This window comes from Dermochelys coriacea, chromosome 1 (genome assembly GCF_009764565.3).
Source record: "Dermochelys coriacea isolate rDerCor1 chromosome 1, rDerCor1.pri.v4, whole genome shotgun sequence".
In the NCBI taxonomy this organism is placed as follows: Eukaryota; Metazoa; Chordata; order Testudines; family Dermochelyidae; genus Dermochelys; species Dermochelys coriacea.
Window position 1 is genome coordinate 350,479,487 of NC_050068.2, and position 23,659 is coordinate 350,503,145.

At 49.5% G+C, this 23,659-nt stretch overlaps 1 protein-coding gene and 1 pseudogene across 1 annotated transcript; both read right to left on the reverse strand.

Annotated features, from left to right (window-relative positions):
• The window catches only part of LOC119860964, a 176,140-nt pseudogene extending 166,220 nt beyond the window's left edge, over positions 1-9,920 (reverse strand).
• LOC119861036 (interferon-induced protein with tetratricopeptide repeats 5-like) lies at positions 3,544-9,650 on the reverse strand. The gene is made up of 2 exons (XM_038415412.2): positions 9,462-9,650; positions 3,544-5,815 (listed from the first exon to the last, which is right to left on the reverse strand). The coding sequence occupies exons 1-2, from the start codon at positions 9,464-9,466 to the stop codon at positions 4,519-4,521; spliced, it is 1,302 nt and encodes a 433-aa protein (XP_038271340.1). The 5' UTR covers positions 9,467-9,650; the 3' UTR covers positions 3,544-4,518.
• Positions 9,921-23,659: the final 13,739 nt, after the last annotated feature.

The following is a 23,659-nucleotide window of genomic DNA, read 5'->3' on the forward strand; positions in this document are numbered from 1 at the left end:
TTACTATAGAAAATTCTTTCCTGGGTATCTGGCTGGTGAATCTTGCCCATATGCTCAGGGTTTAGCTGATTGCCATATATGAGGTCGGGAAGGAATTTTCCTCCAGGGCAGATTGGAGAGGCCATGGAGGTTTTTTGCCTTCCTCTGTAGCATGGGGCATGGTTGACTTGAGGGAGGCTTCTCTGCTCCTTGAAGTCTTTGAACCATGATTTAAGGACTTCAATAGCTCAGACATGGGTGAGGTTTTTCATAGGAGTGGGTGGGTGAGATTCTGTGGCCTGCGCTGTGCAGGAGGTCGGACTAGATGATCAGAATGGTCCCTTCTGACCTTAGTATCTATGAATCTATGAATTTGTTTAAAGAGGATGCAAAGCTGCGGTTGCTTTTTGTTGGTGCCTGAGGCCTGGGCTTGCAAGGGTTAATGGGCCCTGACCAGCTCCCAGCTTACAGCATCTTGCTGGAGATGCACAAAGGGCTCCTTAAAGGTGCAAATACCACCATAGGGGAGAGGTGTGTGGTACCGAAGAGAGATGATGGGGTTATACCCCTTAGTGGGTATGTGGGGCAGTACATGATCATAGAATCATAGAATCATAGAATATCAGGGTTGGAAGGGACCCCAGAAGGTCATCTAGTCCAACCCCCTGCTCAAAGCAGGACCAAGTCCCAGTTAAATCATCCTAGCCAGGGCTTTGTCAAGCCTGACCTTAAAAACCTCTAAGGAAGGAGATTCTACCACCTCCCTAGGTAACGCATTCCAGTGTTTCACCACCCTCTTAGTGAAAAAGTTTTTCCTAATATCCAATCTAAACCTCCCCCATTGCAACTTGAGACCATTACTCCTCGTTCTGTCATCTGCTACCATTGAGAACAGTCTAGAGCCATCCTCTTTGAAACCCCCTTTCAGGTAGTTGAAAGCAGCTATCAAATCCCCCCTCATTCTTCTCTTCTGCAGACTAAACAATCCCAGCTCCCTCAGCCTCTCCTCATAAGTCATGTGCTCTAGACCCCTAATCATTTTTGTTGCCCTTCGCTGTACTCTTTCCAATTTATCCACATCCTTCTTGTAGTGTGGGGCCCAAAACTGGACACAGTACTCCAGATGAGGCCTCACCAGTGTCGAATAGAGGGGAACGATCACGTCCCTCGATCTGCTCGCTATGCCCCTACTTATACATCCCAAAATGCCATTGGCCTTCTTGGCAACAAGGGCACACTGCTGACTCATATCCAGCTTCTCGTCCACTGTCACCCCTAGGTCCTTTTCCGCAGAAAAATGGGTGATATGGGGCATTTCCATCATCATACTCAAAGAAACTGTCTGGGATTTGCCTTTAGTAGGATTCTCTGCCCCGGCTCCCATCTCCACTGCAGCCCCATCTAACCTTCCCTTCCAACCTGGCAATAGCACTGTCCTGCTTAGAGTAATTCAGGCAGGAGTTTGCTCGGGAGGAGAAAGCACAGCCTGGCTGAGAATTTGCTGCCTTGCAGTTCAGTGTAATAAATGTACCAGAAATGAGCAGCAGCCCAAATCCCATCTCCCAGCCTCCTTTCTATGGCCTGTCCCTAGCATTGCCCCTTCTGCGGTCCGGCTCAGGGAAAGCCCTTTGGGGCTATTCCCAGAGTGAGAGCTCAGTGACTGGTTCCCGTCACTGAGTGTCCGAGGCTCAGATCTGTGCTGACTGTGAAGGCTTTAAGTGATCACTATGACCCTACCCAGCGTGGAGAGGGTTTGGGGCTATGAAGTTGAACCCCGAGAAAGCCAATAGCCCTCTGTCACAAAGTGCAGCAGAAAGGCCTATAGAATCGTTGCTCACACAAAAAACCAGCCCCAAACCCTGGGCCAGGTGGGGAAAGTCTCTTCTCTTCGCTGTTATTCCTAGGTACAAAAGTACCAGTGCAGTTTGCCCTGCTGCCTGCACCAATCCTTGGGCTGCTTCTGGTTGCACAGCCCAGCTTTAGGGAAACAAGAAATCATGTGATTGGTATCCCGTTCCAGGAGCCTCCCGCTCGCCCATCTCCAGCAGCACAAGTGCAGTCCCCCAGCTCCAGGGATAAGGTGACTTGACCCAGTGGTGCTTGGATTGGGAGGTTCATCCCAGAGCTGCAGGGGGGAAAGCCCAGCCTGCTTAGGGTGACCATATTTCCCAAAGGGAAAACGGGACACCGCGTGGGGGGCTGGCCCAAGGCCCCCACCTCCATGGGGCTGGCCCCAGCCATTCGCCCAAAGTGCCCCTCACAGACTGTCACTGGACACTCAAAGCCTGTTGACCCCCTGCTTGAGTCTGTTGCTGGTCACTGGAATCCTGTCTGCCCCTACCCCCCCCACCACTGGAACCGTCCCCTCCCCACCCCTGCCCCTGCACGGGGCTGGCATCTCCACTCCCCCCCCATACTTTCCTCTGCACTGCACCCCACTTTTTAACAAAAGTGGGCATTTGTCCCGTTTGCTCTTGCCAACTTGAGACAATGGGATAAATACCCACTTTTGCCAAAAAAGTCAGGAAGGCCAGGTTGGGGCTTAATAAAAGGACTGTCGCAGTCAAAAGAGGATGAATGGTCAGCCTATGCTGCTCCTACAGGAGAGCAGACAGGAGGATGCCTCCTGCTGCCCCTCCCTGCATGCTGAGTGACCCCCCTTTCCTCCCATAAATCCCTCATTCCGACCTCCATGAAGCCTCTCTGCATCTATCCCTTTCACAGTGAGCGCTCGGCTCCTCCTTGAGCTGGGACCCTCGTCCGATGGACTGAGTTTGTCTGACACAGGGTCCTTTCTGCTCCCGCTTTAGTCAGTGGCAACTCCACCCACTGTGCTGATTTCAGCAGGATCAGGATCAGGTCCTTAGACTATGGTTGAGAAAGAGGCAATTCCCTTTTCTTTCATGCCAGAGTTGCTGGGTGCCCCTGCTCCCTTCTGCTGTTCCCTCCTATACCAGGGGCTCTGTGTGCCATGTAGAATCCATGTGGAAAGCAAAGATGGGAATAATTATACAGACACACTACAGGCACTCAGCTATGCAAACACAAAGGCTGTTAGAAGAAACTCCACACCTATTTGCTGCGTGGATGTTAGAAGGCAGCAGAGCTGGAAGGTAGGTTTGCTTAGAGACAAGGATGGTCTCGACGTCCTCTCTGAGTAGAAACAGCTGCTCAGTATCAGAAGCTAAACTCTTGTCTGTGGCATTGCCTACAAAACACTTGACAATGGCTGGGTAGCTAGTGGGCTGAGACCACTGTCCATTTTGCTGACCAGTATTGTCTCCTTGTGCTCCCCGTCTGTCTGCTGGTTCCCTCCTGTCGTCTCTTGTCTCAGACTGTAGACTCTTTGGGGTCAGACAGAATCAGGTCCTGGTCCACTTCGTGTGGGGCTCCTAGGCCCTACCACAATACTGTAACCCAAACAGCTCAAGTGTTCTGCTTCTGAGCAGCAACCCTTCCTGAAGTCTCTGAATGAGAGATCGACAGGAGGTTACTAATCCCTGCAGGTCCCCTCTGCACCCATCTGTCAGAGTTTGCCCAGGAAGAACGTCACCCACACTGCTGTTTAAATGTAAATGTTCCTTTAATTAGTAAGGGAGGATGTAAAGGGAGCAAGGGAAGGGAGGGAAATAACAATAGAACCGTAACTTAACATACACACACAGGCAAGCACACGAAGTGGTCATTGGAAACCTTCTACCTTCATTTCTCCACCGGTGACACTGCTGGATGATTGATTCCTAGCTGAGCTGGATCAGACGAGGAGAGGACCGCTGACGATGGAGTTCAGGTGAGTGTCCCTGACACCAGTTTCCCACCCTAACCCCTTTGTGCTGTCGTGACTGCAAGTAAGAGCCTCCTCTAAGTGTCTGCGAGTGTGCTCCCCAACAAAACAACAAACCCTGACAACAACACGCTCACCGGTAGCAGCAGCTGTCACAGGCTGACAATTAGTCCCTGCTGTTGCGGAGAGAGAAATCCTGACTGCTGCTGTACTTAAAGTCACAGCTGAGCAGGCAGCAACCTTCTCCCTCTCCTGAGAAAGAGCCCCATCCCTACCCCATTGGCTTCCCTATATATCCTTCCCATTGCTAGGCCACTCCCTTCTTTGAGTCCCGCCCTGTGCCTTTAGCAGGGAACTGAAACTTCACAAAACCAATGTTCATGGACAATCTCAGGACCCATAAACATGTGACAACCATCACATAATAAAAACCTACACATAACCCTTATTAATTATGTACACGCACCCGACATGGATATATCCCAAGCCTGCACAATTTAACTAAGGGGCCTCGTTCTTTACAAGACAGGTAGCTAATAATAATTATAAGAAGCAGCAGCAGGATTTGCTGTGGTCTGAACTATTCAGGGGACCCAGAATCATTTGCAACATGAACATCATTGTTACACAGGGGGGGAAAGTGACTTGCTTCAGAAGGAGGTCTTGATGTGTCCAGAGAAGGGAAAGGATCCCCTGTTTTCTCCACATCTCCAGTCTCCTGCTCTGTTGTTGCCACCAGTGGATCTCCCCATGTACTACGGACTTTCATTCTGTTGAATGAAGTCATGTATGGCCTCAGCCTCAGAGGTTTGGGAGCTCTGCTGGAATTCTCTTGCCACCTCCTTCAACCGGCTTTTCAGTTGTGGCCTCTCCTTGTAGTTGTCTCGAATGGCGAAACCTTCTTTGTACATCTTAGCTGCCTCCCATACTGACTTCTGCTTGTAGAAGAGGAAATCCCCCCAGTGAAGGTAGACTGCTTGCTGACACCTCTTGCTGAGGCTGGTCACTTCACTCATGAGATTGAGATAAATCTCTTCTTGGTAGTGAGGTGTATTTTCTCCATACATTTCAGCTAAAGCCAGCTTTGCAAACACAGAGGTTGGATCTTTTTGCACAGCCTTTTTGAAGGTCTCAATAGCTGCTGCCAATATTTCTTCTCTTCTGCCTGACTTGGCCCCCTTCAGTTGTTTCTTGTAGCAGACGCCAAGGTCATAGTCAAGGAGATGGTAAGTGGGATTCAGCAATATTGCTCGCTGTAGAATAGCAATTGCTTGTTCTGGGAATTCTGGTTGAAAGAACTTGGCTGCATTTCTCAGGACCTCAGGGTCCAGGCTATTCTGAACAACATCTTCTAAGAGGGCTTCTGCTTGCTGTCTATTTGCCCTCTTAAGGATCTGGGCTAAATACACCTTAGCTTCATAGTTTTGCTGCTGTTCATGGAGAATGGCAACCAACTTCTCTCTGGCAGCATTCCAAGATACAGAATTGTGTGAGTGAGTCCATGATGCGAAGGCTGCGATTGCCGACCCAGCAAGAAATTCCCCATTTGCTTCGTCTTCTCTTAATGCCATTTGGAAACACTCTGTGGCTTCAATGCCATTGCGGAAGCCTGCTGCCAGGAGAGACCAGCCTTTCTGTGCATGTATCTCAGGGATCTGAGCTGCATGTGGAGAGCGGCTCTTCAGGGAGCTGCAGATCTTTCTAACCTTGTCCAGGTAAAGCTCAACCAAATCATAGTGGTCCAAGTGATAATAGATCCAGGCGTAGTTTCCGTAAATGACCAGCACCTGCCGGGGGAAGTTATCTGGGTGATTTCTTTGCAGAATCTCTTCAGCTTCTCTAAGGCTTTGCAGAGCGTCTTCATATTGCCCATGTAGGTGGTAGAGATAAGCCTGCATGGCAAGGAGCGTGGGCTGGTTCTGGTAGTAAGTGTGGGCAATCCTGAGAGCCAGAGTTTGGAGGATGTGAACTGCATCTACCTTGTCTCTGATTTCAAAGTTCCAGGTGAAGTGGCACTGGAGGGCCTGCAGCTTCTCCTTCAGACACAGGGTGCTGCCAAGAGAGGGGAAAATGAGACTCCATCTGGGCTGAATGAATTTCCACTACATGCTAAAATCATTTACACAAAGGCTAGCTCTGGCAGCATAAAGTGAGTGTAAATGTAAAGGCCTCTTCACACGGCCAGGGTGCTGTGAAATGGCCGCAGGGTGTGTCTACCCTGCAGTGAGAGGTGGGATTGCAGCATGGGCTGCCCTTCCGGCACTAGCTGTAACCTAGATATCACAGATAAAAACTGCAGTGATGCATGGCGGCGTGGGATCTGCAAGCCCATCTGGCCCCCCGGGTATGTAGTCGTGTTTCTAGCCCACATCACGGTCTGGGTCTCTGCGGCTTCACTGCTCATTTTAGGCCCACTAGCTAGATTAAAGCTCGCATGGGGATGCCTACTTGAGCTAGACACACCTGCGACTGCACTATAGCCATAACCTTAGTATCAATGGGAACAGGGCCCACTCTAGTCAGCAGGCAGGAGAGAAACGTAATGGGGAGATTCTGAGGGTCGGCAGAATATAAATATTCTTTCTCCAGACATTTAATTGTGGCAATCTAGGCCTGTTACACCCTTCCCCCTACTGTGAGTCCTGTGTGCAGTGCAGATGTGGTCACCCCATCTCAAAAAAGATATATTGGAATTGGAAAAGATTCAGAAAAACAAAATGATTAAGGGTCTGGGATGGCTTCCATGTGAGGAGAGGTTAATAAGACTGGGACTTTTCAGCTTGGAAAAGAGGCAACTAAGGGGGGGATATGATTGCGGTCTATAAAATCATGACGGGTGTGGAGAAAGCAAATAAGGAAATGTTATTTACTCCTTCTCATAACACAAAAACTAGGGGTCACCAAATGAAATTAACAGGCAGCAGGTTTAAAAGAAACAAAAGGACGTATTTCTTCACACAACACACAGACAACCTGTGGAACTCCTTGCCGGAGGATGTTGAGAAGGCCAAGACTATAACAGGGTTCAAAAAAGAACTAGATAAATTAATGGAGGATGGGTCCCTCAATGGCTATTAGCCAGGATGGGCAGGGATAGAGTCCCTAGCCCAGGGGTTCTCACAAGACATTTTTGGGGGCTTCAGAGTGCAGCCACCAACTCTCACTGGTGGTCGCACTGACACTTTTTTCCTAAAATACTTAATTAACTTTCGGAAAAACAATTAAATATGCCTCACAGATTTACATCCAAATCATTGTAATTAATATTTGTAGGGTTTTTTTTGCAGAGTCAATAACAAATATAATGCTGCCTCCCCCTTCCCCCACCCCACCATGCAGGGCTTAATGGGTCCTGGGGCTTGCTGTGAAAAGTGATATTTGTATATTTGTTTATATCACAGCACACTTCATAGCTACCTGGGAGGCTATGAAAAGTGATAAGTGATATTAACAAACATACAGGTATCACTTTTCACAGATAGCTAGTAAGTCTGCTGTGAAAAGTGATACTTGCATGTTTGGTAATATCACTTTTCTCAGCAAGCCCCAGGACCCATTAAACCCTGGATGTGGGGGGGGTCAAAGGGGGAAGGCAGCAGGGGCCAGAGGCGATGATGGGACGGATGTGGGGCCGGGGGAGGCTGCAGGGTACTGGGGGGTGAGGGAGGGGGCAGGATGAATTTGGGGCTGTGGGAAGCAGCAAGGGTCCGGGGCAATGGGCGGGGGTGGATGCCGGGTCAGGGGAGGCAGCAAGGGCCCGAAGTAATGGGGGTGAGGGTGGATGTGAGGCCAGAAAGGCAGCAGGGTCCAGGGGCAAGGGGTGGGAATGGATACAGGGCTGGGGGAGGCAGCAGGGGCCAGGGCAATGGGGGTCAATGATGAGCCCCACAGTTGCGTGGCCAGAGCCAGGGCCGGGTGTCTGTTGCCATGCAGCCAAGGCTCAGAGTCTGAACCTGGAGCTGGGGACAGGACCTGCATGGCCGGAGCCAGGGATCGGAGCCGGCTGCCATGCAGCTGGACCTGTGGGTCAGCCCCCAGGGCTATTGCCTGCCACCGCATGCCAGAGCTGCAGCCAGGAGTCAGCGTCTGCCATTGAGTGGCTGGAGCCAGTGCTCGCTGCTGTGTGGTCGGGGAGGAGGCAGGAGCCCAGGAACAGAGTTGTGGGTCTGAGCCTGGGGCCACGTGGCTGGAGCCCGGGGCCAGCGCCCGCCACCGCATGGCCGGAACGGGGGCCAGAGGCAGACTGAAGCTCTGCCGTCAGACCCAGGGGACAGCACCTGCTGCCCCATGGCCAGAGCCAGAGGTTGGTGCCCAAAGCCCTGCGGTTGGAGCCCACTGCCGTAAGGCTGGGGCTGGGGGTTGGTGCCTGTGACCAGCGACTGCCACTGCGCTCTTGGACCCCGGGGCTGGAGCCAGGAGCCAGCGCCTGTTGCCACCTGGTTGGAACCAGAGGCCGGACGCTGAAACCTCACAACTGGAGGCCAGGGACGTGTGGCTAGAACCGGGGGGTATCAGTACCCACTGCCCTGTGGTCGGAGCCTGGGACCACACAGACAGGTTTCTGAAGTCCCGCTGCTGGAGCCTGCAGCCCAAACCCCTTTCCCCAAGGTGGGTCAAGAATTCGCCTTGTTCCTGCAGTGTTGCACCCCACTTCTGTCCAGAGGTGGTGCAGGGCAGCACTCCAGGTGCAACAAGGAGGAAGAAGGAGAGGCCGATGCTTTGCGCCCCCGGACGCTGTAGTGGCCGCACAAAAAGCCCCTGATGGATGCATGCGGCCACAGTGCCCGTATTTGAGAAACGTTGCCCTAGCCTCTGTTTGCCAGCAGCTGGGAATGGGCAACAGGGGCTGGATCACTTGCTGATTCCCTGTTCTGTCCATTCCCTCTGGGGAACCTGGCACTGGCCACTGTCGGCAGACAGGAGACTGGGCTGGATGGACCTTCGGTCTGACCCAGTCTGGCCGTTCTTAGGTATCTCTCCCATCACCTGGCTCTTGCAAGCTGCAGCACTGGTCACTGGAGCTGCTATCAATATTCTGCAAATTGCTATTTTTCACCAGCCAGGCTCCTTTACACCATGAACCCCGCTGCACGTACACCGCGGGGAAACAGGACCAATCAAACCTCATACACATTATGCTCTAAAAGTGACCTAAACTAGCTGTTCTATACCAGTGCAGTCCCTGTTCTCCCTCTGGCCCAGAGCTCTCCCAAGACCCAGCTGACTGGGAGAGAGGACGACGGGTCTCCCAATGTGCAGTTTTGTACCTGCTGAATGAGAGTTTGAAAGCGTCAGGCCGACAGAAGGTGCTGTGGAAATGCTCAGTGTCATTGCCACCGCTGAAAAACCCACGTCAGATGATGCCGAGGGATGTAGAGAAGACGGAACTGACAGCTGGCGAGAAGGGGGTGCTCTCCAGACAGTACCAGCAAGGTGAGCTTGCAGGAGAAAGATGTGAACAGCTAACTCTTGTTAAATGGCCGAGATCGCACTTTACCCAGTGAGTCACCAGCCTGGAGATTCAACATGGCTGCAGAATTATATGACATTGATCCCCACCCCCAGTCCCGGAGATATAAAAGCCGGAGATTTACAGTCCCAGAAATTAGCAGAGAGAGGGTTCAAAAGCTGTCTGTATTTAGTCCTTGCTGGAAAAGTCCCCCCTGCCGTCCCAGCCCAGCAACCCAAATGCTCCTACCTCATTGCGATCCGTCGAGTCCCCAGCCCAGCCAGGGGAGGTGACGGCTCCTTTCTCTGCCCTGGGTTTCTTCCCAAAAGTTAAGGAGGACTTGTGGCACCTTAGAGACTAACAAATTTATTAGAGCATAAGCTTTCGTGAGCTACAGCTCACTTCATCGGATGCATCCAAACAAATTTGTTAGTCTCTAAGGTGCCACAAGTACTCCTTTTCTTTTTGCGAATACAGACTAACACGGCTGCTATTCTGAAACCTTCCCAAAAGTTTCAGAAGTGCCCGGTTCTGGGAGAGACCCGAGTTCTGCCCGGGGCAGGATGGACTGTGGCTGCCAGGACGCTGCTGCCCTTGTTAAGCAGGGTGGGGTGCTAGCTGGTGATCTCACTTGTTTGTCTGGGGAGCTGCCTTTCCGCAGAAAGGGAGAGAAAGCAGGAGAAAAGGAAACTGAAACTTAACTTTTCACTCCACTTGTGATCTTCAGCGTCACTCAGCCTGAGTTGCCACCTGCAGCTCCATGGGTGACTATGGGACTAGTTATGGGGTGTGTGTGTGTGTGCGTGTGTGCGTGCGCACACGCTTGCACATGTACAATCCTGGCCTGGGCTTCCCAGCACACCCACGGGGTCACTCACCATTACAAGACCTCGGCGCGCTCCCTGCTACGCCCCCAAGCAGCTCCACGGCCCCGTGTAGTGAACAGGCTGGCCGTGTCCCGACCCCCAGCCAGCCCTTCCCCACCACCGTGGGGTGTTCCTATCGCCCTCATTCACTTCAAGGGCCCTGCCTGGGGCACAGAGCAGTGGGGAGCAGAGGGAACTGACTGAGGCAGGGCAATTAGCCAAATGTGAGAGCTTTGTACCTGCTCCCCTAGGTCTCCTCCTCTCCGTGAACCCTCCCCCAGCTTTCTCCGCGCAGGGTGCGATTTTCCAAAGCGCCCCCCTGGTTTAGACACCCTGGGCCCATTGGCTGCCAGCGTGATCCATGCTCCTCAGTCACTTCGGCACTTTTGAAAATGTCTCCCCCACATGAAAATTAAACCCTCTAAAGGGAGGAAATAATAGTCAGGTTCCCTGTGCAGCCTCATCTCTACTCTCTGCACGACGCATAGTGGTACACTCTTCAATTACACGTTCGTGTCTATCGCTGCAGGGTCCCTGCCTGGTTCACTGCGCTGTGTGGACATGGTAGGATAAATACAAAATTAAAGAATTAAAGTTACCCTAAGTTTGGTTAAGGAAATGTGTGTGTTGTAAAGAAAGGCCTTGACTAGCTAGTAGAAAGACCATGAAAATAATGAGTTATAAGGCAAATAGGAACGTAGGGAGAATGTCTGGTTCAAATAATAACTTATGAGATAAGACAATGTTCTCAAGCAGGGGTACATGTACCCCTGGGGGTTCTCAGAGGTCTTCCAGGGGTTACATCAACTCATCTAGATATTGGCCTAGTTTTATAGCAGGCTACATAAAAAGCACTAGCGAAGTCAGTACAAACTAAAATTTCATACACACAATGACTTGTTTATATATATATATTATATAAAGCTCTCTATATTATGCACTGAAAGGTAAGTACAATATTTACATTCCAATTGATTTATTTGATAACTCTACGGTAAAAATGAAAAAGTCAGCCATTTGTCAGGAATAGTGTGTTGAGACACTTTCTTATTTTTATGTCTGATTTTGTAAGCAAGTTGTTTTTAAATGAGGTGAAACTTGGGGGTACTCAAGACAAATAGGACTCCTGAAAGGGGGACAGTCACCTGGAAAGGTTGAGAGCCCCTGAGATAAGGGGATGTTTCTAAAAATAAGGCCTTTGATTGGTAGGAGGTGGCTGTAAAGGGTTTTAAATAAGACAAAAAGAAACTGTCTTAAAAAGATGCAACGCAAACTTTCCCACTGCACATACCAATGTTATCTTAACAATTCGGGCATTGTGAGCCCAGGCGGAATGGAAAATCTGCTCGTCAGCAAGAAAGAGGGGTGCCTTGGGAGAAAAGGAGGCTAGAAAATGTATTTGGATTAAGACTGGAAATAAGGGTGAATTGTCTCAAATTGGTTTGAAGCCAAAGTCAATAATTGGCAATGACAATTACATTGTTTATTAGTGGGTATAAAAAGAGTTATGAATTCGGAGGGTTCTTTGTGAGACTCTAGCTGATCATGCTGGGTACATAGAGACTGTCTAGTTTGACCAATGTACATGGCAGAGGGGCATTGCTGGCACATGATGGCATATATCACATTGGTAGATGCGCAGGTGAACGTAAAAGAATAAATGGACACAAATCAGACGTCAAGAATTATAACATTCAAAAACCAGTCGGAGAACACTTCAATCTCTCCGGTCACTCGATTACAGACCTGAGAGTGGCTATCCTTCAACAAAAAAACTTCAAAAACAGACTCTAGCGAGAGACTGCTGAATTGGAATTAATTTGCAAACTGGATACAATTAACTTAGGCTTGAATAGAGACTGGGAGTGGATGAGTCATTACACAAAGTAAAACTATTTCCCCATGGTATTTCTCCCCCCACCCTACCCCCACTGTTCCTCAAACGTTCTGGTTAATGGCTGGAAATGGCCTACCTTGCTTGTCACCATGAAAGGTTTTCCTCCTTCCCCCCTCTCCTGCTGGTGATGGCTCATCTTAAGTGATCACTCTCCTTATAGTGTGTATGATAAAACCCATTGTTTCATGTTCTCTGTGTGTGTATATAAATCTCCCCCCTGTATTTTCCACTGAATGCATCCGATGAAGTGAGCTGTAGCTCACGAAAGCTTATGCTCTAATAAATTTGTTAGTCTCTAAGGTGCCACAAGGCCTCCTTTTCTTTTTGCGAATACAGACTAACATGGCTGCTACTCTGAAACATGCCAGAATGAGAAAATCATCCCTAGGTCTGGCCTATTTGTAAGTATACTGATCACATGCTTATGAATACTTAGTTACTGTATTGGGTGTAGTGACAGATTAGTTTCAGGCTGTCAGGCATATTTAGAGCAATTGTATCAAATACCATTTGGCCTTTGGATTAAATAAAGGGGTATATGGTTAAATTAGTGTCTGGTGGTCTCCTGTATTAATACTTTCTACTATTATTAATAATTCCAACACCACCCCCACCCAAGTTCTGTTACCTATAAATGAGGTAACCATCTGGCAGACGCCAGCGTCAATACCACCCACATGCAAAAGAGCCAATAAATAACACTACGTCCCAGCTAAGGACTCTGAATTTTTGTTTACTCATCATGCACCCAACGGTCTGGTTGTAGAGATTATATCTGCCTTGAAAAGTGGAAGAGATTTAGCCTTTGGTGTGATCAGTGACATTTTCCACTTGCTCATTCTTCTCTTTCAGCTGTTCTGGACTGCCTACTACAATCGAAAACGACAGGATTATCTGTGAGTTCCACCAGGGTCTGCCTGGTGGCTATAACAGCAGTCCACTCCCTGACGGAGGGATTCTTGGTGTTTGCTCATCCCACTACTGTGAGGTTCCTCAAAGGTTTGGGAAACCTTTCCCCTCAAGTTAGAGAAATGACCCTAGTTTAGTGTCTGGATTTAATTCTTAGATGCCCGATGAAACCTATCTTAAGCCAATGGCTACCTGTTCCTTTGTTAACCTATCTGTGAAGATGGCCTTCCTGGTGGCTAGCACTTCTGGGCAAAGGGTAGGGGAAATAGGGGCTCTAATGGCAGACGTTCCATTTACAGTGTTCTTCAAGGATACGGTTTCGCTACGTCCATATCCTCAATTTTTACTCAAGGTTTTATCTGAGTTTCATATCAACCAAGTTATCCATCCCCCAGTATGTTTCCTGAACCACATCAGTCCAAACAGGAAGATGCTGTCTTACGCACCTGGGATGTTGGCAGGGCACTAGCCTTGTATCTAGACCGCACCAAGTCCCCAGAAAGTCATCTAGATTATTTGTGTCTATTGCTGTACATCTAAAGGGTCAATGGTTGCCTCTCAGAGACTCTCCAGGGGGGGTTCTGGTTGTATTATATCGTGCTCTGAATGTGCCAACATACAACCTCCTTCCAGGGTGCTAGCCCTCTCCACAAGATCCCTTTCTCCCTCTGTGGTGTTACTCAGAGAAGTTGCTGTTGTGGAGATTTGCACGGCTGCATCTTGGCTTCTGTACGCACCTTTTCCAAGCCTTGTGTGGTGGCGCAGGCTTCTCGAGCAGATGCTGCCCTTGGAAACGCAGTTTTGTCCTCAGTCTTGGACTTTGCGCTGAAGCCTCCTTCCCCAGCTGGGGGTTCTGCTCAGGAGTCACCTGAAGAGGGGCACACGTAGGGATACTAGTCGAATTGGGAGGAGAACTAACTTCCCCCTGTGCAGTAGCTGGATTTCTTCGAGATGTGTGTCCCTGGCTTCCCCACTACTTGCCCTCCTTTCCAGCCATTTCAGAGTGCCCTGTAGGACTTTGTGGTGGAGAAGGAGCTGGGGGTAGGTTGCACATGTAGGGCTATGTACCCTGGTGTGGGGCATGAGGAGATGTAGGGTGCATGAGGGAGTTGGATGGGCACTACCACCAAAAATCTGCAATCAAAGGGGTGTAAAGTGTAAGCGGACTAGAAGTGGAGCGCCCATCGGGACACACATCTCAAAGAACCTCAGTAACAGCACGGGGTGTGTAACATCTCTGTCATGATCCTAAGGGAAGGAAAGAGGGAGAGCAGCAGAATAAAGACAATAGGCTTAAAAAAGCCAATTTCTGGGAATCTTTTGCCTACGTACTTTGCCCTCAATTGTTTTGGGGAGACTCTCCCACCATTGAGGGGTGAGGGGGGAACAGCCAACATCCTACCACCACCCCTAGAGCATTTTATTTAAAGGGGGTGCAAAGCCGCAGTTGCTTTTTGTTGGGGGGTGTCAGTGCCTGAGGCCTGGGCTTGCAAGGGTTGATGGGCCCTGACCAGCTCCCAGCTGAGAGCCCTTTGCTGGAGTTGCACAAAAGGCTCCTTAAAGGCACAAATCCCTTCATGTCCTGTGTGCTCCCCAGCCCCGGTCATCCGAGGGTCTCGGAGCAGCCTGAGAACTTGCTGGCTGGGCACATTCGCCCCAGAGAGAGGCAGGCTGGCAGGGGCTGGGGCTCACCACGGCCCGCTGCGTTTCCTGGCCCAGCTCTTTCTGTTTTCTCACGGTCCCTTTAGGTTTCATTTCTCTAAGTTTCAGTTTCCTGATCCATTGCAAGAAGAGCTGGCAGGCGCCCAAGACGGGGAGGAGCAGCAGGAGAGACGTCACCCACCCTCTCCGAGAATGCCCTTCCCCTGCCGCCTCCGCTGTGCTGGGGCTGATTGTGGGTCCAGGCAACTCTGCAGGGAGTGTAGGGCGGGGGCAGCATCTTCCCTGTCTCATGCCCTGGTCTCTGCGCAGGCTCCCTGCAGGGTTGGGTCACGGAGCTGCCTACCAGCTAGGAGGAGCCGTGTCCCCCCCCTGGCTTGTTCGCCACCCTGCCCCCATTCCTGTTATTAGCTGCCGTTCATTACATTATGGGAGGTGGCGCCTAGAGTCCCTCCCCAGGCCGGGACCACATGGTGCTCAGTGCTACACAGAGCCAGGAAATGACAGTGTCAGCCCCCAAGAGCCCACTGCCAAAGCAAACCAGATGTAACAGGGGGGATGAGGTAGAGAGGAGAAGTGCAGAGAGGAGAAGTGGTCTCTGCTCACACTCCTTGTCTGGACTGGGGAAGGAGGGGCACGTCACCACGGATGTATGCATGGGAATAGCACGAGCGTGTAGGGACAAAATCAGGAAAGCCAAGGCCAGGAATGAGTTACAACTGGCAAGAAATGTTAGAGACAAGAACGGGGTCTTAAAAATATCAGACAAAAAAGAAAGATCAGGGATGGTGTGGGCAGGGGCAGCAGGTTTGTATAATTTTTGGTGGTGCTCAGAATGGGTCCAAGTCACCCCCCCACACACACACACACTTCCCTAAGGATCTGGGAAGAAGTTTGGATGCGGGAGGGGGGAAGGGTCAGGCTCTGGGAGGGCATTTGGGTGCAGGCTCTAGGCTGGGGCAGGGGGTTGGGGTGTGGGGGGGGCTCTGGGAGGGAGTTTGGGTGTGGGGTCTGGGCTGGGGCAGGAGTTTGGGGTGCAGGGGGGCTCTGGGAGGGAGTTTGGGTGCGGGGTCTGGGCTGGGGCAGGCGGTTGGGTTGCAGGGGACGGGCTCTGAGAGGGAGTTGGGGTGCAGGGTCTGGGCTGGGGCAGGTGGTTGGGGTGCAGGGGATGGGCTTTAAGAGGGAGTTGGGGTGTGGGGATTTGGGCTGGGGCAGGTGATTGGGGTGCAGGGGATGGGCTCTAAGAGGGAGTTGGGGTGCAGGGTCTGGGCTGGGGCAAGTGGTTGGAGTGCAGGGGACAGGCTCTGAGAGGGAGTTGGGGTGCAGGGTCTGGGCTCGGGCAGGCGGTTGGGATGTGGGAGGGGAGGTGGGGGCTGGACTCTAAGAGGGAGTTGGGGTGCAGGGTCTGGACTGGGGCAGGCGGTTGGGGTGCAGGGGATGGGCTCTGAGAGGGAGTTGGGGTGTGGAGTCTGGGCTGGAGAAAGGGGTTGGGGGGCAGGGAGTGAGGGCTCTGGCTGGGGGCACAGGCCCTGGGGTGGGATGGGGCCCGGGATGAGGGGGCTTGGGGTGAAGACAGGCTGCCTTGGGGCTAGGGCCAGAGAGAAGGACTGCCCCCAACCCTCTCCTCTCTGGCAGCAGCACGCTCCGGGGGAAGGGAACCCCCCTGTTCATTCCCTCTTCCCCTCCCACCCCCGGCAGCACACTAACCTCACACCACTGTCACTGCACATGCTCCTAGGGCCCCTCTCAGGTCCAGGAAGCCCCCTCACCTCCCCTGTGGTGGGTGCCGGGGAGGCTGCCATCATGTGTGGCCTCCTTCCTTGCTGCTGCTGCCCCTCACTGTTGCCTCATGGGGGATGGGACTGGCCCTTGCCCAGTGTGGGGCAGGAGCAGTGGGAAAAGGAGGAGCTGGGGAACTATAGACCAAGCAGCCTGACCTTGATACCTGGGAAGCTACTACAGCAATGTATAATGCATTGAATTTGAAAATAACTGGAGGATATAGGGGTGATCACTAGCAATCAGCATGGATTTACTAAAAACTAATAATGCCAAACCATCTTGATTTCCTTCTTTGACAAGGCAACTGGTTTGGTGGCTAAGGACATAATGTACCCGGACTTTAAGGATCATAAATGATCTGGATGAAGGGATGGATTGCACCCTCAGTAAGTTCACGGATGACACTAAGCTGGGCGAAGAGGTAGATACGCTGGAGGGTAGGGATAAGGTCCAGCGTGACCTAGACAAATTGGAGGACTGGGCCAAAAGAAATCTAATGAGGTTCAACAAGGACAAGTGCAGACTTCTGCACTTAGGACAGAAGAATCCCAGCACCGCAAGAGGCTGGGGATCGACTGGCTAGGCAGCAGTTCTGCAGAAAAGGACCTGGGGATTACAGTGGACGAGAAGCTGGATATGAGTCAACAGTGTGTCCTTGTTGCCAAGAAGGCTAATAGCATATTGGGCTGTATTAGTAGGAGCGTTGCCAGCAGATCAAGGGAGGTGATTATTCCCCTCTATTCGGCACTGGTGAGGCCACATCTGGACTACTGCATCCAGTTTTCGGCCCTCCCACTACAGAAAGGATGTTGGCAAATTGGAGAGAGTCCAGCAGAGGGCAATGAAAATGATCAGGGGGTTGGGGCACATGACTTACAAGGAGAGGCTGAGGGAACTGGGCTTGTTTAATCTGCAGAAGAGAAGAGTGAGGGGGGATTTGATAGCAGCCTTCAGTTACCTGAAGGGGGGTTCCAAAGAGGATGGATCTAGACTGTTCTCAGTGGTGGCAGATGAGAGAATGAGGAGTAATGGTCTCAAGTTGCAGTGGGGGTGGTCTAGGTTGGATATTAGAAAACACCTTTTCACTAAGAGGGTGGTGAAGCACTGGAATGGGTTACCTAGGGAGGTGGTGGAATCTCCATCCTTAGAGATTTTTAAGACCCATCTTGACAAAGCCTTGGCTGGGATGATTTAGTTGGTGTTGGTCCTGCTTTGAGCAGGGGGTTGGATTAGATGACCTCCTGAGGTGTCTTCCAACCATAATCTTCTATGATTCTATGATTTAGCAAGGCTTTGGACACAGTCCCACATCATATTTTCATAAGTAAGCTGGAGAAATGTGGGCTCAGTAGACCTACCATTAAGTGGACACATAATCATAAAATCTTAGGGTTAGAGAGGACTGCAAGGGTCATCTAGTCTAACCCCCTGCCAAGATGCAGGATTTCTTGTGTCTAAACCATCCAGGACAGATGGCTCCAGCCTCTTTTGGAAAACCTCCAGTGGAGGAACTTCTGCAACCTCCCTAGGCATCTGGTCTTACAATTAGGAAATGTTTCCTGTGATTTAATCTAAATCGGCTGTGCTGTAGTTTGAACCCATTGCCACTTATCCTCTCTGTGCTCTCTGTGGCAAGAGAGAACAACTTTTCTCCATCTTTTTTAGTCTTTCAAGTATTTGAAGACTGCTATCATTGAACCCCTTAATCTCCTCTTTTCCAAACTAAATATACCCAAATCCTTCAGCTTTTGCTCATCCAGCTTGCATTCCATCCCTTTGATCATCTTTGTTGCTCATCTCTGGAGCCTTTCCAGTTTCTCTACATCCTTTCTATACAGCGGTGAGCAAAACTAGACACAGTTCTCCAGCTGAGGGCTAACTAGTTATCACCTTCCATGACTTGCATGCTATGCCTCTATTAATGCAATCTAAAATTGAATTTGCTTTTTTTTACAACAGCATTGTATTGCTGACTCATGTTGAGGTTGTGATCCACCACAACTCCCAGATCCTTCTCAGCAGTGCTGCTGCCAAGCCAGTTATCCCCCATTCTGTATTTGTGCACTTGGTTTTTCTTCTCTAAGTGTAGCACCTTACATTTGTCTTTGCTGAATTTCATTTTCTTGTCTATTGTCTTCCCCAGTTCTCCAGTTTATCAAGATCCCTTTGAATTTTAGCTCTATCCTCCAAACTGTTTGCAACCCCTCTAGCTTTGTGATCAGTACGCTTTCTATTCCTACAACGCAGGTCATTAATAAAGATGTTAAACAACACCGGACCCAGAACAGATCTCTGCAGAACCCACTGGAGACCTTCTTCCAATATTACATCATTCCTTTAATAGTTATTGTTAGTTTGTGGTTGTTTAACCAATCATGTATTGGGCCCTTGGACATGGCCAGGCACAGCCTCCCCTGCTTAGTGTGTGTGTGTATGGAGTGGGGAGGCTGGGAGCTTTGATGGGACACTGTGATACCGGCAGACCAGATGTCAGCTCATGCCAAGGACAATGACAAATGCATAGCTGGAAACCAGTTGGATGAGAGGGCACCTGAGCTGGAACCCGGAGTAGAGGGAGGGCCCATGTTCCCCTACGAGTCATGGGACACTGGTGTGGTCGAGACAGCAGAAAGCACGCTGCCTGGGACAGGTCGCCCCAAAAGACTTTGATCCCCTGGATGGGGAGAAGCCTAGTGACCTGGCCAAAGGGCCAAGTCACAAACAAGCAGTTGCAGCTCCTGGAGCAAGAGGGGCCAGAGAGTGAGAGAAGAAGATGGGTTGAGAGACTGCCAGAGTAGGGTGGAGCACCTGGAAAGAGCTAATTCCCACTGTGGCCAGGAAGAGGCACAACTAGCGGTGAGCGGACACCCTAACAGCCTCCTTTGAGCTCTGTTATGGGAGACATGTGAAGGGACCTCATGATTTTATTTGCAGCTCTTGGGAGGGTAGTATACAGGAGCCAGGACAACCTGTAGGGGAGTATGTCACTTGTTGTATGGAGAATTTACAGGCTATGGCGGATTTAATACAGCAAAACCTTGAAAGGAGTCAGGTGGTTCATAAAGCTTGGTGTGACAGGCATGCTGAAGAAAGATCTTTGGACACAGGGGATTTGGCATCAGTGTTAAATCTAGTGAGGAAGAACAAGAGGCAACATTGTCGGAAAGGACCTTTTTGAAGTGGTTGAAAGAGTGAATGAGGTCACTTACAATATAAGGAAGCCTTATGGTGTGGAGCTGTGCAAACACGACAAGTCAATAGAAACATAGAAGATTAGGATTGGAAGAAACCTAAGGAGGTCATCTAGTACAACCCCAAAAGGACTGAAAGCTTACCACGAAAGGGAGATGGCAGTGAATATGACTTCTTGTGCTGGGGGAGTGTTTACTGTCCCCTTAATTGTGTTGGTCAGCAAGTGTAAGGAAGAAATTCCTCTGGCGAGTGAGCATTGAGATGTGGGATGTGGGAACACGGTGTATCTGTGAGCTAGTTAAGAATATTTATCAGCTAGTCAAGGCCGCAGTGAACCTTTGATGAGCTTTGAGAAAGAGTTACAGGCTGGGACGTGATCCAGGCAAACTGGCAACACCAGACTTTGTTGACAACAGATAGCAGACAGCTGTGCTCCAATCAAGAGGAAGGACGCATGTGCATGGCCCGTGCTGAGGCTGCTTGACCAACGAGATGTCTCCGCTACTGGGCAATGGACTTTGGAGGGGGTTGAAAATATTATGTAAAAGGAGTGTATAAAAGCAATGAGAGAATAACAGATAAACGGCTTAGCTACCAACCATATTGGCTGATGTGGTTTGTCCGGCTCGCATGAAAACCCCAACAAATGGTGACCCTGACGTGGTCCCTTCTGAAAAGGCGAGGGTTCTAGCCGCGGCAGGAGGAACCGGCTTTTCGGCTCCTGGGCGTCCGAGAGTGACGCAAGTGCGCACAGGTGAGCGGCTTTAAGTAGCAATGGGTACCGCTGTATCAGCTGAAGAGAAAACCATGCATGAATTTTTACTTCGTATCATAGAGAGACAGGGCGAGAAAGTAACTGCAGAATCCTTGTCTCATCTGCTGAAATGGGGACAGAGGAGAGGGTTTCTGAAGAGGCCAAACCATGCTTTTGATGGACAAGTGTGGGAGCGATTGGGACAGGATCTTTGGGACTCCATTGCCCATGGGAATAAGGAGGCTGTGTCCCTTAGCCAGATCTGGCGCAAGGTTAAGAAAGCTATAGTGGCCCTTGCAGCTGAGGCGGAGGTGCAAGCGACGGTTTCTGAAGATGTTCCGCCCCAAACCTAAGGATGATCCCCCACAGGTTCTTCCTGTGGGGGCTTGAGACTTTTTCGGTACCACCGAGACCGTGATTCCTGTGGCTCCCTCCGCGCCCGTCCCGGCGCCAGACCCAAGTACTGTTCCGCTCCCACCAGATGATGTGCCTATGGATGCCACCAAGCATGTCGACCGTTCTTGGGTTAGAGATATGCCTACATATGACCCCCACCCTGTCATTTCAGATACGCTTCAATGGGATCCGGGGTAGTCAGTGCCCTTTGCAAAATACGTGTTCCGCCGATGTTACCTTATATAGTCACTCGGAATATTTGGCTTTGATGAATGCTGTTGCAGGCATTCCTGGCTTTGCAACTTATTACACGGTGCAAACTTTGAATGCATTAGTTTGTTTTGCTGTTAAAGCGCTTAATGCTACATCACAGGCAATTGCTCTTTTAAGTATGGAACAACAGGAATTAAGAGATGCCATTTTAGATAATCGAGCTGTGATTGATTTTCTATTGCTTAAGCATCATATGGGATGTGAATCTTTTAAACATATGTGTTGTTTTAATCTTACGGATAATAGCCGATCCATTGAGGAGCGCCTGGATGAATTGACTTCTCTCACTGAGCACATCCGTCAAGATACCGGGTTTGCGGGATTTTGGGACTGGCTTACAGGGTGGTTGCCTTCTTTGGGGTGGCTTCGGCAATTATTTGGAATTATAGTTTTTGTATGTATTGGTCTTATTTGCCTTTGTTGCTGCCTGCAATGTCTCCCCTCCTTGTTTGATATATTCCGTAAAATGCATCGCTCCGCCCCCGTTAGGTCACCCCTGTTAATGAACGAGAATTGGATGGAACTATGCAAGTGACCGGTGGTCCGTGTATCATGTGGTAAAAAGGGGGGAGATGTGGGAACACGGTGTATCTGTGAGCTAGTTAAGAATATTTATCAGCTAGTCAAGGCCGCGGTGAACCTTTAATGAGCTTTGAGAAAGAGTTACAGGCTGGGACGTGATCCAGGCAAACTGGCAACACCAGACTTTGTTGACAACAGATAGCGTACAGCTGTGCTCCAATCAAGAGGAAGGACGCACGTGCATGGCCCGTGCTGAGGCTGCTCGACCAACAAGATGTTTCCGCTACCAGGTAATGGACTTTGGAGGGGGTTGAAAATATTATGTAAAAGGAGTATATAAAAGCAATGAGAGAATAACAGATAAACGGCTTAGCTACCAACCATATTGGCTGATGTGCTTTGTCCGGCTCACATGAAAACCCCAACAGTGGGAGGGTTTGAACCCCACCCAAAAGCAGGAGATGATAGGCCTTTTGCAACACTACAGGCAGGTATTTTCCAACTGGCTAGGTTTAAGTGACAAGATCTGTAGACTCTATTGAAACTACAGAGCCATGCCCTGCTTCTAGCAAAGTGTATTGTGCTAAAGGAGAAATGCAGAAGCAAATTCAGGAGAAAGTGGAAAGCATGCTTGATATGGGGGTGATTACTAATCAAACAGGCCCTGGTCATCTTCTGTTGTGAACTACGCAAAAGAGGAACTACATAAATCTGCTCAGAAATGTTACACGGAAATTAAAGGGAAGAGTTACAAAAGTGAAATAGCTTCAAGCTGCATGGAAACTTTTTAAAGACACTGTAATAGGGGCTCAAATTAAAGGTACACCCCAAATTAAAAAACATTGCAAGCAAACCAAAATAGAGCCACCGTGGGTAACAACAGAGTGAAAAAAGTGGGTAGAGGCAAAAAAGGCATCCTTTAAAAAGAGGAAGTTAAAACCTACTTAGGAAAACAGAGAGGAACATAAACTCTGGCAAGTCAAGTATAAAAGCATAATTAGGCAGGCCAAAAAAGAACTTGAAGAGCAATTAGCCAAAGAGTAAAAAATTAACAGCAAATTTTTTTTGAACTACATCAGAAGCAGGAAGCCTGCCAAATAATCAGTGAGGCCCCTGGATGATCGAGGTGCTAAAGGAATATTCAAGGAAGTTAAGGCCATTGCAGAGAAGCTAAATTAATTCTTCACATTGGCCTTCACTGCTGAGGATGTGAGGGAGATTCCCACACTTGAGCCATGCTTTCTAGATGACACATTGGAGGAACTTCCCCAGCTTGAGGTGTCATTAGAGGAGGTTTTGCAACAAATTGATAAACTAAACAGAAATAAGTCATCAGGACCAGATGGTATTCATCCAAGAGTTCTGAAGGAATTCAAATATGAAATTGCAGAACTGTTAACTTATACCAGCTTCTGTATCAAGTGACTGGAGGATAGCTAATGTGACACCAATTTTTAAAAAAGGCTCCAGAGGTGATCCTGGCAATTACAGGCAATTGCCTGACTTCAGTACCAGGCAAATTGGTTGAAACTATAGTAAAGAACAGAATTATCAGACACATCAATGGGCATGATTTGTTGAGGAAGGGAACATGGCTTTTGTAAAGGAAAATCATGTCTCACCAATGTATGAGAATTCTTTGAGGGAGTCAACAAACATGTGGACAAGGGTGATCCAGGGGAAATAGTGTACTTGGACTTTCAGAAAGCCTTTGACAAGGTCCCTCACCAAATGCTCTTAAGCAAAGTAAGCAGTCATGGGATAAGAGGAAAGGTCCTCTCATGGATCAGTAGCTGGTTAAAAGACAGAAAACAAGGGGTAGGAATTGCTCTCTATAAATATATTTGCTCTCTATAAATATATCAGAGGGATAAATACAGGAGAGGGAGAGGAATTATTTAAGCTCAGCACCAATGTGGACACAAGAACAAATGGGTATAAACTGGCCACCAGGATGTTTGAAATTAGACGAAGGTTTCTAACCATCAGAGGAGTGAAGTTTTGGAATAGCCTTCCAAGGGAAGCAGTGGGAGCAAAAGATCTACCTGGTTTTAAGATTCTACTCGATAAGCTTATGGAGGAGATGGTATGATGGGATAATGTGATTTTGGTAAGTAATTGATCTTTAAATATTCAGGGTAAATAGGACTAATCCCCTGAGATGGCATATTAGCTGGATGGGATCTGAGATACCCAG